General features: G+C 45.5%; 1 protein-coding gene across 1 annotated transcript in view; it reads left to right on the plus strand.

The window, feature by feature from the left end:
* Window positions 1–20087, plus strand: part of Ncoa2 (nuclear receptor coactivator 2) — a gene marked incomplete in the record, with an annotated part of 273362 nt that overhangs the window by 237624 nt on the left and 15651 nt on the right. Inside the window, 5 exon segments of the mRNA XM_005392106.2 lie at window positions 3434–3644; window positions 5389–5595; window positions 8777–8992; window positions 11494–11623; window positions 17199–17364. Of these exon segments, the coding sequence (XP_005392163.1) occupies window positions 3434–3644; window positions 5389–5595; window positions 8777–8992; window positions 11494–11623; window positions 17199–17364 (930 nt within the window).

Below are 20087 nucleotides of genomic sequence, written 5' to 3' on the forward strand. Positions count from 1 at the left end.
CCAAAGCCAGACTAGGCTACATAGCAAGACTGTCTCAAAACAAACAAACAAACAAACAGAAAACCCTAATGTCGTGAAAATTTTTCTCCAAATATGGTAGAATTGTATTACTAATTCTTAACAATTTTCTGTTGGACAAATGTGATAAAATTATATTTTCTGTTCAAGATATTTTGAGGCTGGGCATGGTGGCATAACCCTATAATCTCAGCACTGAGGCAGGAGGATTGCTGCAAGTTCAAGGCTAGCCTGGGCGAGGTAGTCAGTTCAGGACCTGCCTGAACTACATAGCGAGAACCTGTCCTTAAAAAACAAAAATAAATAAATAAATATAAAATATTTTGAAAACCTACTTTATAACTTACTCGAATACATTTTATTAGAATATATGTGCTCAGGTGCTGGGGATTTAGCTCAGTGGCACAGCGCCTGCCTGGCAAGTGCAAGGACATGAGTTCAATTTCTGGTATGGGGGGGGCAAAAATGTATGTGCTCTTTGTCTTGAAAGGGCAAATTGACTTGAAGATTATAAAAATGAAAAATTAAAGAATCGAGTCTATTTTTCATTTTGTAGAACTTTTATAAAAATCTTTCTGACTCATTTTCTGCCTGAAATAGTTTAAACTAACTACTCAAATTGATGTGGCTAATTTGAGCATTCAGATAGAACCCTGAGCAAAGCTTCGAAGCATCCTGGCGCAGTGTGTGAGGGGGCATTAATCTTTTCGCCTTGCAAAGACACTGTGCCTAACAAAAGGAGAAGGGAAAGAACTTCGGACGAGACTGAAAACGTACAGAAAGGCAGAAGGAAAAGTTTTTTAGCAGAAACTTCATGTGATCAAATGCACCCCTTCCAGATAATGTCAAGTGTGTCCTCCGCAAATTGACTGGGAATAAACACAGGCAAAGCGGTGTATCTCTAGTGGGGGAAACGTCATACTGCATTTTCAGGCGGTGAGCTTGAATGAATTCAAACAGCGTCCATAGTTATGAAGCTACATAGACTCAATTCATTTTGTTACATAATCCCGGGAAAATCCCTCGTATCTTTTGAAAAATACATGTTTCATTACTTATTGGAGCCAGCTAGTCCACAGTTGGATTAAGGAAGTTGTGTGTGTGTGTGTGTGTGTGTGTGTATGTGTGTACCGTGTGTACCGTGTGTACCATGTGTGTGTCTGTCTGTCTGTCTGTATCTGTATGGGGGCCCTAGGAATCAGAGCCAGGCCCTGCAAGGGAGTGAGGTCTGAGTGTGTGCGTGCGGCCTGCCGTTCCACTCAGTATATATATGCCCTGGTAGTGCTCACAAGGTGACACGAGTTTGTCAGGGGGTGGTTCCCTAGCAGCACTAACGGGCTGGACATGTGACTGCAGGCTTGGCTTTTAAAGCTCAGCATAGCCCGTACCTGAACTGTTGTGTTCAAGGCCAAAGAAACAGTGGTGTCCCCCACTCCGGAGGAAGAGTTTTCTCGCCCTTTGAGGGTTCTTCCTGAGAAACTTCAAGGATTGTTTTTTGTCCGTCTGTACCTGAAGGTGCAACTTTGAAGCCCGTTCTTACCTAAGACATAACCCTCCCATGGAGCTGTCTCATTCTTCTGTTAGAAATGGGTGGACAGAAAATGGTCCTGCAATTGCTCTAACCTTGCAGTAGAAATTTCCTGAGAAGAATGGGTCTCCATGATTTGCTAAGCTACTGTCTCTGAGAAAAATCAGATGAAATGTCGCTTACACCTGGGCATGGTGGCCTTGCCTATTATCCCAGTACTCTGGCTAAGTACAGCAGGAATATCACAAGATCCAGCCCAGCCTAGGCAGTGCAGCAACTTAGCGAGACCCTAGCTCAACTGGGGCTGGAGGTGCAGGTCAGTGTGAGGGCCCTGGGATCAATCCTTAGTGCTATTTAAAAAACAAACCAAAAAAAACCACTTCATCTGTCCTTCTTGAGAAATATATCCAGTCAAAAGATACTGTAATACAGGTTTTTAATTTGTCATAAGTTGTAAAAATCTTAGCAAATCCAGCTTAAATGTAGAGGATAGGAATTGTACATAGGATTAAAACGTAAGCCAGCCAGGTGTGGTAGCACATGCCTGTAACCCAGCACTTCGGAGGCTGAGGCAGGAGGATCACTGCAAGTTTGAGGTGAGCTTGGGCTACATAGTGACTATAAGGCCAGCCTGCACTACGTAGTGAGACCCTGTTTCAAAAAAATAAATAAATGAAACATAAGCCATTATGCTATAAGTGCAGCTCATTACCAGATGTGTGATGGGTATTTCATTTGATTGGCCAATGTAGAGGGAAAGGGCTAGTTATGGTGAAGGACTCAGAGTTCATCCAGTGACTCTGAGCAAACTGCCTGTTTCCCTCCTACCCACCAAGAAAAACCATTCTTAGCACGTTCTTTGCTGGAAAGTAATCCCAGCATCTAGTTTCTTGTGGGACTGCAATGTCTGAACTTAAGTTTCAGCACTTAGATTGGTTCCTCTTGAAAAATATATCTGTGAAATCAGCTTCCTGGAAAAGAAAAGTGCCAGGTAGAAAGATAATAAATGATTCCTATTACTGTAACGTTGGTATTTGGAATGGACTTCAAAGCAGAGGGGAGGACTGGGGATGTAGCTCAGCGGCACAAGCGCCTGCATGGCAAGCGCAAGGTCCTCAGTTCAATTCCCAGCACCAAAACAACCACAGGGAGGAAGACAGTAAGAAAGATTGCTGTGGCTTCTGTGAAATCAGATTAGTCCATGTTACGTTGGGCAGCAGCCAGTTTCCATGCTGCTTTCCTACACTTCTGTCACCTCAGCTGATGAGTCACTGAAAAAGCCAGTGTCACTTAAAACTGAAAGTGTAAGCAGAAAAAAAACCACTCAAATTAAAAAAGCGTTGCTTAGCTAGTTACTTGAAGCTTATTTTGTGTCTGATACCATTTCCAAACCCCTGGGGAGAAAAGTCCTAAAGGCAGGTGGCCATTTACTAATGAATAACTGCAAATTTATAGCACACTTATGCCAGTTTTCTTTGTCGTAATTATCGATTTCGTAGGGAGCCTTATCAACAAAACCTAGGCCTGAACTGTCAGCCAGTCACTGGAAATATATATACAATTAATTAGATGGTTAGTATAAAGTAAAGGGGCATTTGTGAATTACCAGTGCATCACGGTGAGGAATGTCTGCTTTCTTCCTTATTCAGCCATTTCTCCTTTTCTGGAAACAGGAGGGGAATTCAAGATCCAGAGATTAAGTTACTTGCTCTTTGTCAATTTAATTTTTAGAAAATGACTAGTAAATCTTGGGCCTGAGGTGCACGTGTGTCTGCGTTTTTGTTTGGCCATGGTATCTTACACCCCTGAGGTCTGTAATAGCAAAGAGGCCTGGGAGCACACTCTTGGAGTAGGCCTGGATAAACTCTTCTTGTTTGTTAACTACAGCCTGGCAGTGAGCTGGACAACTTGGAGGAGATTTTGGATGATTTGCAGAATAGTCAATTACCACAGCTTTTCCCAGACACGAGGCCAGGCGCCCCTGCTGGATCAGTTGACAAGCAAGCCATCATCAATGACCTCATGCAGCTCACAGCTGAAAACAGCCCCGCCACACCTGTTGGAGCCCAGAAAGCAGCACTGCGAATTTCACAGAGCAGTGAGTATGAGATGTTGCTGGTTTTCACCAAGAGATACCCATATAAACATCAGGAACAGAGCTTATTGAAGTGTGGTGCAGACAGCTTAGTCACTTAGTGGTTTTTGTGATCAAATAGCACCATCTACTGTCCTGGTCCCTCAGAAGCAGTATTCAGGATGGACTCTGGTGAATGTGGCTCCCTGGCCTCTCTCAGTAATGTGGGCAACGTGGCATGCTGGCAGACAAACCTAGGCTGGTAAAGTTCCTCTGCTGATTGTCACATATCCGTTCATTTCAGTTGCTGTCGGTATTTGAAGTTGTCCAATAGTTTTGCATGGAAGAAAATATTCTTTTCTGTAGCAGGGCCATAATTTATACAAAGGTTGTTAACCTCTTCTGTGTTGGTCAACAGAATGACGTTTTTTCTTCTTCAAATACACTTTGACTCAGTATTGGCAGCACTTGTTCTCAAATCAGGAGCGGCAGCTATCAGCCACATCACAGAATATCAATTCCAGGTGTTTCATCAAGTGATCTATCACCATTTTGAAAAGGATAAAGCCAAATAAAGATGAGGTTTTGCCTGGTGTCTCTCAAACCTGACCGTCTGGGGGAGGCGGGGTTGATTACAGATCAGGGAGCTGCAGAGTCCAGCGACTGAAAGGGTAAGACACACTGCGTAGTTGCTGCTCGCTAACCGGGGGCAATGAGAAGGCTCCGTGGGGCTGAGGCTCCTCCGTCTGCAGCTCCCGCTCACATTCCGATTACTGAGTGGCAACCAGATCATTGTATGCATAATTTCCACCCTGAGCCTTAATTTTTCCTAAATAGTTCATTTATACTATGAATTCTTAAGCGATTACTCCATTTTAACTGGTATCTCAGACTATATTCATATAATTTGTAAAAAAACTACTTGATATCTAATAAATTAGCAGCATAAATTGTCATTTATATCTTAGTATTTTAAAGTTTAGTAACATCAAATTAAAGATTTATCGTGCTTAATATACAGTAAATTATTTTGAACTAACCATAAAAACCATTTAAAATCTAAATGTGTCCAGAATTCAAAGAGGCTGTACTTAAAAGAATAAGGTATCATTTAATACTGCTTCAGGTAACACAGTATACGTATTAAAAAACTTAACTTCCAATGAAGAGTACCCATTCTTAATTCTAATCCCAGGAAAGTCCACTTAGGAAATGGTACTTTAACTTCCACACCACATGTGTACGCTTGGTGCTGTATGAGGAGATGTTTACAACTGCGTAGCTGTGAAAAGGTAACACTGCTGTGTTTGAGTCACATAACATGGAAAAACCATATTAATGGTCTACTTAGGAAACAGCAGTTCAGTATTAAAAATGACTGTGGAGAAGCCAGATGCGGTAGAGCATGACTATAACCCTAGCACTTGGGAGGCTGTGGCAAAATGATTGCAAGCTCAAGAGCACCCTGGGCCACACAGGGAGACTCTGTCTCCAAAGGTAGGGTTTGGGTGTGATAAGGTAAATAATATACGTGTGAGTTTTCTCTTCTTGCGAGATCATCAGGATTTATGGATTTGCTGATTCAGTCACATGTAACATTTGGATGCTGCATGTTTTTCATCTGAATTTGTCTTGCACATAGGTAGTTGATCCCTGACTTGCATATCTGTTATTTTACAAAATGACATTTTCCCTAAACACTGCTACTGTTAATATTCTTTTCCATTATCCTGTATTAACTTTTAATTTTTATTTGTTTTCTCCTTAGCTTTTAATAACCCACGACCAGGGCAACTGGGCAGGTTATTGCCAAACCAGAATTTACCACTTGACATCACATTGCAAAGCCCAACTGGTGCTGGACCTTTCCCACCAATCAGAAACAATAGTCCCTACTCAGTGATACCTCAGCCAGGAATGATGGGTACCCAAGGGATGATAGGAAACCAAGGCAACTTAGGGAACAGTAGCACAGGTAAGGGCTCAAATGCACTCTTCTTTATTGGTGGGTTATTTCACTTCATTATGTATTCATCCACATCAAACTAGCAGAGTTTTTTAGTGAGTGTGTTGGAAACTAACCTGTGAAAATAAGAAAATACTGTAGGTTTCCAGTGTGAGCGTGGCATATTGGAAACCATTCCAGTAAGCTAGACATTTTATCCTGTGATTGCTTCTTTGATGAGGTTTCTGATCATTAATCCTGTAACGTAGGCTTCACTTCCACCCCAGTTACTATTCTGAACACAAACAGTATGTGTACATAAATTGGTGATTGCTGGTTCCCAGTGGTAATCTACAGATGACCACAAAACTTACTGACAATCTATACTTAAAGAATTTCAGATTGAAAGTTTAAAATTCAGCCAGACTTTTCATACATCTAGGTGATCCAGTTCTCATTCAAAAAAAGTAACTGAAAGTGAAGAGCTTTAGTTGGGCTTCGTGCTGTGTGCCTGTAGTCCAGGCTGCTCAGGAGGCTGAAGGAGACAGGGGCTCTTGAGCCCATGAGTTGTAGACCAGCCTGGGCCATGTAATAAGCCCCTATCTCAAAAAAAAGTAAAGAATTTTAGAGAGGAGTATGCCTGGTCTAATAATAACTTTCAGATCTGATCCAGGGCCCCATTTCTGAAGGTGAAGGAAGTTGTGATCTGATTTGGACCTTGGCCTACTATAATTTCAGTTCTCTGCCAAATCGCCTGGGCACATTTTCACAGCAGCTACCATATTACCAAGCTGTCACCCAAATGCAGGCCTAGAGTCATTGCTGCAGCAGTGACTGGCATTGCCACAACATCCTGGACTTCATAATGTCTCTTTACTAGCTGGCTGTGGTGGTACATACCTATAATCCCAGCACTCTGAGAGGCTGAGGCAAGAAGATCACAAGTTCAAATGTAGCCTTAGCAATTTAGTGAGACCCTGTCTCAAAATTTTAAAAAAAGGCTGGGGATATAGCCTAGACCTAACCCCAAGGTACAGTTCTGTCACCACACATACACAATCTCTCTAGCTAGCTAGCTGTGTATTTGTCTCCTTTTATGGGATAAGAGAATGCTGACTTACCTAATAAAGGCTTGCTCACATTCAGCAGTTTTCTTCCTTTGTCTCGAGGTACTAGCAAGTACTAGAGACAAGAGGTATAGAATAGATATTACAGAAAAGAAGTTATGGTTGTGGATCTTGCAGTTCTTCATGTTTTCTTTGGTTTAGTCTGTAACCTGTCCATTGTCATTTAGATAGTTAACTGGATATAAAAGTTCCATGTGAAGGTAAAAGCTGGAAATTTTACATTCTGTTATTGGTAATGAATTTATCAGATGCATGACTGTGCTGTGTTATTTTCTTTCTTTGGTTTTTTTTTTTTTTGGTACTGGGAATCGAACTCAAGACCTTACGCTTGCCAGGCAGGCGCTTGTGCCACTGAGCTATATTCCTGGCTTTGTGTTAGTTTTTTCATTGAACAGATATTTATTGTTTGCCTGCCGTATGTGCCAGGCACGGACTGCTTCATTAATTTGTATGTTCATTGAAATGGTACTATAGTTATTTTGTTATTTTAAGATAAATAAAACACTGATTTGTGCAAAATTCTGTAAGAGCCTTACAGAATTGTAAAGATCTTGTAAGGATCTTACATAGGAAGCTGGGAAGTGCGCAGGTTAAAATCCGGGTAGCCTAGAAATCACTGCTGTCTGGGTTATACCAGTCATACAGCGCCCTCACTCGGCTTCCAGAAACGACACAAACAGAAGTCTGTTTGAGTTACTGTGTTAGCATTGTCGAATGAGGGCTTTCCCTTCTGCTTTCTAGTCTTCCCCAATCTTGTTGTATTGTTTAAATAGTAAACTTACGGAGAAATGAAATGCTTTTCTCTCATAGTATCTTTGGAGAGGCCCAGTCTAGTCTTACAATGGTTTTTTAAATGTTAATATTGTTCTAACTTTTTAAATCTAACTAATTACCCTTTGCTCTTTGTCATCCTCAACACATTCCTCAAGTGAAGAAACACCCAAGATATATGCTCTCTACTTACTAAATGCATTAGACTCTTATCACAGTGACAGTCAGGGAAAGCGAGCTATGTATTTGAAAGTAAAACCTTTGTGCACACATCATTAAACATTTCAAAACAAAGAGACATCATTTCATTTGGGTGTTTTCCCCTTCAGAATGTCAAGTCTTAGCCAGTGTTCTGCCACTGCCAGCGTCTCGGGGGCCAGGCCAGGTCTTCTCAGGCCAGGACAGAGGAGACATTGGATCCTGCTTGGCAGTGGTGTGCTCTGACTCTTACGTGTTCTCAGATAACTGTTAAACTCTCCAGAGCATCCAGGCATGGTGGCACACACCTGTGATTCTAGCACTCAGGAGGCTGAGGCAGGAGGATCACTGCAAGTTCAAGGCCAAGGCCAGCCTGGGCTGGCTACATAGTGAGTGTGAGACAAGTTTGAACTATATAATGAGACCCTGTCTCAAAAAAAAAAAAAAAAAAAAAAAATTTAAGTGCAGAGGCTTTTACAAACCTATTCTAACCTGTTCTAAAAGTGCAGAATCAGGAGGCAGTGTTTTGGATATAACATGAGTTCCCTCGCCCTGGCCGGGAAGAGCTATAGTAAATATCAGAAAGAGCCTTTATTTTCCCCATCCTTAGAGGCTGCTCTTGATCACTTTTGAAGTTCACCAGATGTTAATATTCTGAACGGGATTTGAGGACTGAGAAGTCTGGTGTGGGTTTGACGCTGTGTTCCGTGTCTGCCTTGCACTCGTTGCGCTGATTACCAGTTTTACCTTGTTCCTTCTAGTCTGCCCTCCGTTTGGAAGGTAAAGCATTGACGTGTGTGTCAGCCAGTGTGATTCACTTCCTGAGGAAGGAAGTTGGGGTTATCCACTGGCCCACAGCACCTGTTTCTAAGTACATGTGGGAACAATTTAACAGCCTTTCTGAACTCTAAAGAGTGGCAAGATCATGTTGTGCAAACTTCATAGTAATTGTCAGTTCTTGTTTCTTAGCCCAGGGCCCCTGTCTGCCCCACTGTGCTGCTAGCCGTTGGACTAAGTGTGGATTACAGCAGGCTGTCTTTAATGAGTAAAATGGGCTGTGTGCGTGGGATGTTTTCAGTGGCTGCGTCTCTCAGCTTTCTTTGACTTGCGTGCAGGAATGATGGGTAGCAGTGCTTCCCGGCCCACCATGCCATCTGGAGAATGGGCATCGCAGAGTTCCGCCGTGAGAGTCACCTGTGCTGCCACCACCAGTGCCATGAACCGGCCGACCCAAGGAGGTATGATCCGGAACCCGACCGCCAGCATCCCTATGAGACCCAGCAGCCAGCCTGGCCAAAGACAGATGCTTCAGTCTCAGGTCATGAACATAGGTAAGGTGGTCCCATGTGCTTTGCTTTTCATCTTTTTTGCTTTCTTTAGATGGAGTTAAAAGCTCTCTAAGCGCTTAACATTCTTGTTCCTGGATTGCAGTTTAGGTAATCCTCCTGAGTAAGGCTGTCATAAGTGGGATTTTGCTAGAACTCCATATGCAACCGCAGACCCTGAAATATTCTGAGAAAACCAACTACCTTTGTGATCCTTTATTTTCATTAAATTACCTCATATCACCTTTGGGGAAAAGTGAATGAGAATGTCATGATAAATGCTATATATGTGACATTTTACATATAAAAGGTTTAGCGATAAGCCATAGCTTCTAATTGCATGGTCATCAGAAGTCTCCCAGGACTTAAAGTAAGGTCCTGAGCCCCCACTTTAGGTTCTTAGATCATTCTCCCAGGTCCTCGCTGCAGGCTCAGGTCTCACGTGACATCACTGAAGACAGTGGTCCGATGTGTTCTGTGTCACCTCATGTGTAATCTCGTGGCACGGACAAAACAGCGTGGCTGCATGGGACTGCTAGCCTGGTGGATGCCAATGGTAAGAGGTTTCTTTCTAGAATGAAAGTGTTCAAAAATTGATTGTGGGGATGATTGTACAACCCTGAGTACAGTATACGAAAACCCACTGAATCATACACTCAAATGTATGAACTGTATGTGTATGAATAATCTCAATAAAGTTACGTTTAAAAAAATTTGTGGTCCCTGCAGCTCTTGCTTGAGATTATTTTCTTAATTACGTTCTTGAGGTTATGTTCTGAGTCACCGACACACGACCCTTCCTGTCATCCTGTGTGTTAGCAGGACTCGGGTAAGTCAGTGTTCGTGCGCTTCTTGTGTACTTGGGTGCGGCGCAGTGAGTGAGAGCTAAGCCGCTCGTGGGAAGACGCCAGGCTTGTTTCGGCAAGATAACACCGAGCCCTCGCCAGACCCTGGCATCCGTTCTCTTACCTTGTTACTTCACTGCTTGGCACATTTTGGCTTATTATTCTGAGACGTGACTTTTACATTGTCTTTCTACATGGAATATACTCAAGTAGTAAGTAGTTCCAAAACTTAAATTGACATCATTTGAAGGTTTTTAGCATTTTAAAATGTTTTAAAAATACTCAGATTCCTATGCTAAAGTAAGAAATTTTTAAAATATTTTTAAATATTTATTTATTCATTTTTAAATCATAGGTAAAAAAAACTCTGATATCCAGAAGTTAAATTTATTCTCATTCTTCTCTGGAGAGCAGTTGGCTTTTTTTTTTTTTTTTTTTTTTTGAGACAGGGTCTCGCTATGGAGTTCAGGCTGGCCTGGAGCTCACTTTCTAGCCCAGGCTGGTCTCAAACTCGCAATGATTCCTCCTGCCTCAGCCTCCTGAGTGCTAGGATTACAAGTGTGCACCACCACACCCGGCACAGCTGGCTTTTGAGCTTTAGATATTACTCTACAATTTTGTAGCTGAATTTCCCTAATTTGTAAAGTCAAAAAAGCCTTGAACTCAGAAAATTTTCTATGATAATTCTAGGAAGGTTACAGACAATGATGATAGTATAATCAAAGAAAAACTCAACACCCATTAGCTTGTAAGCCCCTGGAAGCCCCTCTGAGGAGGAGTATGTCTGTGCTGTATGACTCCCCTTTGCCTGGCCTGGTTCTGGTGGGAGAGCTAACAGAGGTGACCTACACCAGCACTTTGTGAAGGTACGCCCCAGCATCCCACTGCCTTTCCGGACGCCGGCAAGCCCCAGACTCCTTTCATCGAAATAAACGGACGCCGCCTGCCTTCCGCACTTGTCCCGTCATGAGTGCGCGTCCAGTGGGGTTTCCCACAGGCCCGCACTGGTCGGTGTTAGCGCAGCGGACGGAGCACCGAGGCAGATGGGCAGTTCTGCTGTCCTCTCTTCACCCAGACATCAGAGCAGTTGACAGTGCCCATGAAATGGGCTTCATTTTACTGTCTTCATTTAAAAAGCTTGCTTATATTAACGTACAGCTCCTTTTGTTTGTTGGCTTTTGTTTTTGCGCTGAGCTCCACTCTCAGCTCCTTTATTTGCGTATTTTTATTATTAATTTGCCTGTGCTGGTCTCAAACTGATTCCTGGGTCGGTAGGGTTACAGACATGCCCCACACGCAGGTAACCGACTTATTCTCACGACTTCCATGTGAACTGGCACTTTCTCCTCTTTGCCACTTTGAATCTCCTGCGAGTAGACAGTGCCGAGCTGTAATACACAAGAGCAAGAAGCACAGTGGAGGGTGCTGTAAGAGCCGCTAATTCTCTGAAATGGCGATTAACCTTGGTATTATTGCCTTTATTTCTATTTCAGACCAGAAGTTCATCTTATATCCACCAATGTAACTGTCATTGTCTCTGTCTTTTGCATTCTCCATTAACCAGATATTTCATTTATATTACATGGCAGAAATAATACTCCCTTGATTACATGGTATAACAATACAAAGTTTTCGGTTCTCTTTTTTCCCGTCCCTCTTCAGGGCCATCTGAATTAGAGATGAATATGGGGGGACCTCAGTACAGCCAACAACAAGCTCCTCCAAATCAGACTGCCCCGTGGCCTGAAAGCATCCTGCCTATAGACCAGGCATCCTTTGCCGGCCAGAACAGGTGAGTCCTGAGACCCAGGATTCCTAAAAGAGTCGTGACCATGAGTCCTACAAGTTATTTCGGACCTGTGCCTAAGGGTTGTTTCCTCTCGGTGGTTTGTGCACGACCCATTTTGTTTGTTGAGACCATATCAGCTGCAGAGTGGACAAGGAAAGGTGCCAGAGGACATCAGCAAATCTAGAACTTGCCTTTAAACAAGTTGCAGTTCAGTTGGAAAACAAAATACACAAGCTGACAGCTGTTATAGGAGGTGGTTTACAGTGTGAGGGCCGCACGAAATCAGCCGTGTTTGAAGCGCTCACCCCGCTGGGACGACTGGGGAAGCCTGCAGAGCCTTGAAGAAAAAGTACGGTTTGAGGAGGCAGAGATGACAGGGGCAGTGCAGCCAGCAGGCAGCGTCGTGGAGGCCCAGAGGCTGCAGAAGGGACACAGTGTGTTTCAGGTAACAGGCAGTCGTCTCAGGTTTGGCCAGAAGACTAGAGTATAACAGGAAACAGATCTGGGAGAGTCTTAAATATCCAACTCCGAAGAATTCAGATTCTTCGCATTAAGTTGCTGAAAATTTTGAGAAGTAAGTTGGTACAGGGTCAAATTTGATTTTGTAATTCTAATTTTTCTAATCACTTTTGTGTCTTTTTAACTGATCATTTCTAATTGTCTTTGCTTCATTGTAACTTTACTACAGTGTGCCTAGGCACAGATTTTACTGACCTTCTCTTGTATTTTGATTTGTGCTATGTTTCTTTTGTTTGTTTGTTTGTTTGTTTGTTTGTTTGTTTTCCAGTACCGGGAATTGAACTCATGAATTCGCACTTGCCAGGCAAGCGCTGTGCCGCTGAGCTAAATCCCCAGCCCCTGTGCTATGTTTCTTTTATCTGTGAATTCTTGGGGTTTTTTTTAATCCGTTCTGGAAAATTTTTAGCCATTTTCTCTTTATATACTCTCTCTTCCATTCTTTATTCTCCATCGCTAGGATTCTGATAAGATATACTAAATCTTATCTAAGAAGTTCTGTGTGCCGGCTCACTTTTCATAGTCTCTTGCTGCTTGTCTATTTGTATTATTCTGTGTTTACACCTTTAAACATTATATCCATAATTATTTCCTAGATTTCTTGGTTCCCTCATTTCAATATGAGGGTTCTGCATTTCACAGTTGACACTCCCTAGTGACAGCCTGTTTCCCGTAATATTTGGTGCTCTAACTAGGAACTCATATTTGATCTTGACCGGTGAAGTAAGTGTGATCTGAGTTGCGGGCGCTTTTCTTGAGTGAGGATTCGTGTTTGGCAATAGGGGAAGGGATCATTCCTCCCCCTGGTCTCTTCCAGGTTCCCTCGTCCCAGCACAGCAGTCTCAGGTGAGCGGTTGCACCTGAGGCGTCTTTCCTGTGACGGAGCGCCGCAGCCCTTTGCTTAATGGCTTAGAAAAGCACCTGTCCCCAGGACCTCTGGGATACTCGAGGTTCAGCTCCTAAGCAGCGAGGCTCAGCTGCCTGCCTCTCCGAGAGCTGCGCTGTGTGAACCCAGCATCACGGTTGTGCCGAATGCATGGGTCTCACCAGTTTCTTGGCAGGGCACCTAAAGCGCGGGTGACCTGAGACCAAGCGATAGTGTTGCTGTGGCAGGGAGGGCAGGGGCTGCAAAGAGGCCACGAAGAACAGAAGGTCAAGCAGGAGGCACTGTGGGGACCGGAAGGGCGCTGCAGGGTACTCAGTGCAGCTCACTCGCTGGAAAATTTGACCGGGTGTGGCTGCGCCAGTCTGTAATCCCAACACTCAGGAGGCTGAGGCAGGACGATCACCACAAGATGGAGGCCAGCCTGCGCTATGTAGTGAGTTCAAGGCCAGCCTGGACTACATTGGGAGACCTTGTCTCAAAAACCAAAAACAAAAAAGGAAAACTTACACTTACAAGACTATTACTGGAGAAGGTTGGCCCGGAGGCTCTTAAGAGTTGTGATCTTAAGAGTGGTTTAGTGAGGGTCTTACTGCTGCGTAATCCTTTAAGGATTAATCAGAGTCTGAAATGATCTGATTATCATTGCCAAACACAAATTTCTTAAGGATGGAATATATTTACAGAGCTTCTTCCTTGTTTTTTGTTTGCATTTTAAGAAAATGCAGAGAAAAAATGAAATGCAGATTTCACATTGAGTGCTACTCCGGGGTATCATGCTCCCATCGTGCCGTCAGTGCCCAGGCCGGAACTCTGCAAGGCCGTGCTTTCCTTCTGTGTGCTAAGGAGGACTGAGGTCATCAGAGCGCTCGGTCACTTCAGAAAGTAACAACCTAGCAGAATATGGGCCCAACAGTGATGGGAAAAATTAGGACCAGGTTATTTCACTCAAAGAAAATAAGTGAAGGAAACTATGATAAGTGGTCGGGAGATGAGGAAGGGCGTGTTCACCGGCTGCGTCCTGTCCACCTAGAGAGAGAAGCAGACGGCTGCTGCTCTCGAACCTCGCTGTGCCCAAGGGTCACCGCTGGGGGCTCGTTAAAGTACAGCTTCCAATTCTAGGATTAAGTGGGGTCCAGGATTAGCGTTTTTAACAGACCTCGGGCAGTGGTAGCACCACTGGCCCTCCAGCTCCGCTCTGAGTAGGATCCAGGCAGCCCCGGGCGGCAGGCGGAGTGCACGGCCTCTGAAGCCACTGCCGCAGTCGCCACACCTGAGCCCTGAGGTTTCTCACGGTCCCTTCAGATCACTGACTAGTTTCACGGTGGCAGTGAGTAGTGACCTTCTCTAGATGCGGTTATTGATGCGTTAGAAACCCACCCATTCCAGTAGAAACTTGTACAGAATACAGATAGGTGATAATTGAATCTAGTGTCTGAGAGTTGTTTTTGGATGTAAAGTCAAAGACTAGTTTCCAAGGAAAACGAATCCCAAAGTGAGGATTTTTACTGTTACCCAATCAGCTGAGAGTTCCGTTAGGACAGAGCCAGAAGCGGTTCCGGAGCGGCCGTGGGCCTGGGACGGGTGCAGAGTGCTGTACCGGGCGGGGCCCAGCCGTGCCTCCACCGCTGCCCCTCTGCGGCTCCGGAGTCCCTCAGTCAGAGTGACCCTTGCAGGCTTCTGTGAAGGTGCCTGCAGCCTTTAAGCTGTTTATCTCGCTTCTTCTATTTTAAATAATTCAGTCTGGAAGAATTGGTGGGAGAAATTTACGACAGATTCTCCGGTAATAATGAATTTCGTTATTGTCATAGAATCTTGTAAGTGATGGAAAACCACTTGAAATGTTTAAGAATAAGGTTTCTTCTGTTGTTGACTTTTCTCATTCAGTGGCTACTTTTTTGCAGAACTCTGAAAATACGCTTGAAACGTAAAGAAAAGGAAATGGTGTGTTTTCTCAAGAGCGCAGAATTTGACCTTATTTCTTCTTATTCCCATCCTAAGGACCTACTGGTTCGTTGGCAAAAGGGTAGATTTTAAGCTGTGGGGTTTCTGCTGGGGTGTAATACAGCACTGGCACAAAAAAGACTTGGGTCCAGTCCCTAGCACCACACACACTACAAGCGAGAGATGGAGGTTCTGTTGAGATGGCTCTGTTTTCTGCTAGTTTATTATTTATGCCACCAAGATTGAAATTATAACTGTCCAGAATGTAAGAAAATAACTTCTCCTCCAAGTTGCTGTGCCTTCCTTCCACTTTTTTTTTTTTCTTTCTCTTTTTTTGGTACCAAGAATCGAATTCAGGACCTTGCACTTGCCAGGCAGGCGCTTGTGCCGCTGAGTGTATCCCCGGCCCTTCCTTCCACTGTTGAAGTAGAGGAGAGCGGTAACCTGACCGCAGCTGAGCTTGGAATGTTCATGGAAGAGGGGAGCGTAGCCGGGGCAGAGAAGTGGGGGGCGGGCGGGTAGCGCACAGGGCAAGCTCAGCTAGCATCGTTGTCCCAGGAGCCAGCGGCAATGACAAGAGGGCAGGGCGGGCACCAGAGGCTCCACGGGACTCCTGTGTGGCACTGGTAGCCGTGTGGCAGTGCCTCGGAGGCAGTGGGAGCACAGCTTGGAGCTGGGGACAGTAGGTAAGGTGTGGAACACTCGGTCGGTTTTTTCTTACAAATATCATGCCTGGAGGGAGAACAGAGGCTGTGCCGAGGCCCTTCACTGTCCCTGGAACTCGTTGGCTTCACTGCTCTGCATTTCAGTGCTTCAAGGTTCTGGCTCAGATATCATGAGGTCACCTGAGAAGGCAGCGTGAGCTAGCTCAGCTCTTGATGAGGTTACTCTGGCTGGTTAAGAATGAATTTGCTTACCTGTAAGCTGTCATTTTCTCCAAAACAAAATCTACTAGCTCTAAGGCTGTGCAACAGACTTTTAGTAAAATACAAGTATCATTTCCCTTTTTGGTATTAGAGTAACTCAGAAACTTTTTTAAATCTCCTCTAAGGGAGGCTGCAGGTTTAGCTCAGCACAGCGCCTGCCTGGCAAGCATGAGGTCGTGAGTTCAATTCTCGGTACCGGAAAAAAACCAAAAAAATAAAATACATAAATAAATAAATCTCCTCTAAGGAGTCAAGGATATAGCTCAGTGGCACACACCTGCCTGGCAAATTTGAGGTCCTGAGTTTTTTGTTTTGTTTTGGTTTGGTTTGGTTTTGGTTTTTCTCTGGTATCGGGAGCTGAACTCACGACCTTGCGCTTGCCAGGCAGGCGCTTTGCCGCTGAGCTAAATCCCCAGCCCCTGAGGTCCTGAGTTTAATTCCTGGTGCCAAAAAATCTCTAATTTGTCAGGTAATTTAAATGAGTTTTTATACCGTGGAAATTATAGTGTTATGATGTTATCACCTATTACCTTATGTAACAACTGTAATTTACATGTTCATGATCCACTTTTCTTATGTGTCTAAATGGGGAAGGCTAATAGCTATATCCCTTGAGGGCTTTAAAAATGTTTGTAAGTTCTGCTTATGCATGACTAAAGAACTTCCTGGCTGGGGGTGCAGCCCAGGGGCAGAGTGCATCTGGTATGCATAAGACTCTGGGTTCTGTCCCCAGCACTGTAAAAGAAAAAGAACATTTCCTAGCAGCTCAGTCACGTGTAATCTAACCACAGCGGAGTTCAGGACAACGAATGCAGTTCTTTTTTTTGTGGTACCAGGAATCAAACTCATGACCTCAGGCTTGCCAGGCAGGCACTTATGCTGCTGAACTGCATCCCCGGCCCTGAATGTTGTTCTTACGCTGCCAAAAGTTTTCGGTGTCTGTCATGTGATTCATCGTCGGCTCCTGCTGCTGCTAAAGTTCAGAAAAGTCTTTCCTTCCTTCCAGTATCGAGGTATTGATGCACGTTTGTAGGAGCGAATGGACAGACGGGCCCGGGGCATCGCCTTGGTAATAGCCAGCACACGCTTTGATCTAAGCTAAGCCTCAGCTTTAAGAGCTGTGAAGTGGGGCAGTGGAAACAGGTCACACGGCCCAGGCCTCGACGTACGGCTGGGCTGTAACAGGCAGACTATCTCTTACTTTAGATGGTTGGTTTCCTGTGTTGGGCCGGTACGGGAGCTTGTTACGGAGACACTACAAGTCAGCTGGCTTTTCCGTCAGCCCAAGCTGAGGTCCGTCTCTTTGCAGGCAGCCGTTTAGCAGCTCTCCTGACGGCCTGCTGTGCCCACATCCTGCGGCGGAGTCCCCGAGTGACGAGGGAGCTCTGCTGGACCAGCTCTACCTGGCCTTACGGAACTTTGATGGCCTCGAGGAGATCGATAGAGCCTTGGGGATACCTGAGCTGGTCAGCCAGGTAGGCACAGGGGCGGCGAGGGACTGTGCACTGTCACGGGCACAAAGGTGTTCCAGGTGATCTGCGGTTTGCTGCATAGAATACTTTGACCTGACAGGCTGGCCTTGTTCTCGCTCCTAGTCCTGTTACTCTTGTGTAAACTTCTGTCAGAGAAGGAAAAGCCTGAGAAGGAGCGTTCATGCTGATAGGTTACCGGGGCGAAAGGGCAGAACCTGAAGCCCACCCTTCACCCTTGCTGACGAGCGGGGCACGCGAGGAGCAGGGACAGCGACCAGAGGAGCCCTGCTGCCCGTGGCCTAGACCCTTCCCAGAGCCAGAGCCGGCCTGAGCCTGGCCGTAGACCGTGCTCTTCCCGCTGCGGGCCGGGCAGGAAGCTGCCGGTGCTAAAGGGGTGCTTGGTTCGCAGAGGTCATTTTAAGGATACAAATGGGAATATGAAAATGTTAACTAAGCTTAGCTTATTTAGCTTTCCTCCTCCTGGTAACTAGTCGGTTACTTTCTAAAAAGTAATTTTCTGCTTTGCAAATAGTTGATAGCAGTGATGTGATTACCAAGCCAGTCTCCTAAAACCCACAGTAGTGCCGTGTCCGAGTCTGGCCGCACGCCGCCTGCTCGGGAAGCAGTGCGCCCCGGGTCGCTGCGGGAGGAAGGGCCTGGAAAAGCCCGCGGCACTCCGTCCTCTCCTCTTCACCCCGCATGAATCATCTTCCTTCCTTCTTCCCAAGTCTGGTCTACTTCTCGGACCTCTGGCGTGTCACCAAGTCTGAGAAAGGTGACGCAGAGGCACCGGAGACTTCTCTGAGGTATTAAAAATAGTCTCGTCATAATTCCACACGCGGCAGACATAAGTGGGAGTGCTCAGACTTGTTGATTCATGTTGAAAAGAGCAGAATGGAAAGAAATGACTGAAGGTTACATGATATAACCTGAAATAAACCTGGGAGGGAAAATAGAGGTTAACTGCTTCCTGTGTAAGCGGGGCGGGGTGGCTCCTGCCCGTAACCTCGGCTCCCGTGGGGGCTGAGGCTGGAGGCTGTCAGCAAGGGACTAAGCCTGCGCCGCTCAGCAAGCCCCGTCTCAAAGTAAAACAGGAAAACACTGGGCTAGAGACCCTGTCTTCCATTCCTAGCTCCACAAAATAGAAGTAAAATTCTGTGTGACTGGTCAGCTTATAGTGTCAGCTAGAGCTTAGCATCTGATACGTTTATCCTTGAGGTTGTCTGGGGACATTTCAGAGTGTCCTTGGAGTCACGGAGGGACATGTAACCTTTTTTTAATTAAAACTCATGTCCTATCATAAATAATATTTCAGTCTCTTCATTTATTTGAGTTTCTTCTACTTGCCCCATCAGCTCCGTCACTGCGGTATTAGTGTATTACACTTAACCGTACAACAGGGGCTGTCAGGTGCGGTCGGGAGGTACAGCATGCCGTGGACTTCATTTGTGTGTGTGAGAGTTGGGAGCGTGGGTTTTGGGGGGTTTTATGTTGTGTTTTCTTACATTTTTTGTTTTGTTGTCTTTTTGAGACAGGGTCTCACTGTGCAGTGTAGCTCAGGCTGGCCCTGAGCTCACCTTTGTAGCCCAGGATGGCCTTGAGCTCACGCTGACCCTCCTACCTCAGCCTCGCAAGTGCTGGGATTACAGGCGTGCAGCACCATGCCCGGCATGTATTGTCTTAAACATGGAAACTGCTTAGAATTTTTCTGTGCTAAAGATGGGCAGATGTTCAAAATTCTGGAGACAGTAACAGTGAATGCACTCCCCTGCTGAGGCCCTATCCACACATCTGAAATCGTCCCGGGAAGGGCGGTGGGCCCGTGCCTCCTGCAGGCTGACCACGGGGCAGTGCTGATCTAACTCCAGGGTCTGGTGTGGCCCTGGGACTGCATAGGCAGGCTGATTAGAGGAAGCACTAGAACGATATTACACACACACAAAAAAAAAAAAGCTTGAGAGGTGTTACTGCTGCTGGCGTTTTTCCTGAGTGCCCTCGGATCTGTAGCAGTTACTCCTAGAAACAGGAGAAGGAAGAGGAGATACTTCTCCTCCCCACACACAGACATTCAGGGCCACCCGAGTCTGCAGCTGTCCCCCAAGAAGTTCTGAATTTTCTGCGTTGTGGACCAGATAGATAGAGGAAGTCAGGAAGTGACGAACAGATTCAGTATGTCTCACAGGTAGTAGTGGATGGTGGCAGAATGTGGAGCACGCAGGAAATTCTGGCAGCCGCAGAGAGGAGTCGGGCAAACGGCATGGCATGCTGGCTAGCAGCTGGCCAAGTCACAGAGTGGATTGAAACCCACCCCACGCCAGCCAGAGGGGTTCCGACGGCTTGCTTCGTGTCTCAAATCTGTTTTGTTATCTGCAAAGTGGAGAATCCCAGCCTGGTGCCGGGACTTGTCTCATTAGGGTGATTCATGTAGGCGTGAGCGATAGTCAGGAGACCCAGCACTTGGAGGGGACGTTTGTGTCCTGAGGTCCGGCTGGGCTCTGACTGGCCTGCGTGCACGGGAGGCATTCCTGTGCGCACAGCCCATCTCTCCCCTGCTCTGGGGAGTCGGGCCCGACCCCGCCTCTTTCCTTATGTAACTGGGTCTGTTGAACAGAGAGGCATTTTCTAGGAAGAAAAGTCGAATCCAGCTAAATACCTTTGTGCAGGAAGTGCACAAAAATTTTCAAGCGTATTAGTGAGGGAAAACAGCCGTGTCGTTTTCTGCTGCT

Source organism: Chinchilla lanigera, unplaced genomic scaffold (assembly GCF_000276665.1).
Source record: "Chinchilla lanigera isolate Chin_1 unplaced genomic scaffold, ChiLan1.0 scaffold00043, whole genome shotgun sequence".
Taxonomy (NCBI): domain Eukaryota; kingdom Metazoa; phylum Chordata; class Mammalia; order Rodentia; family Chinchillidae; genus Chinchilla; species Chinchilla lanigera.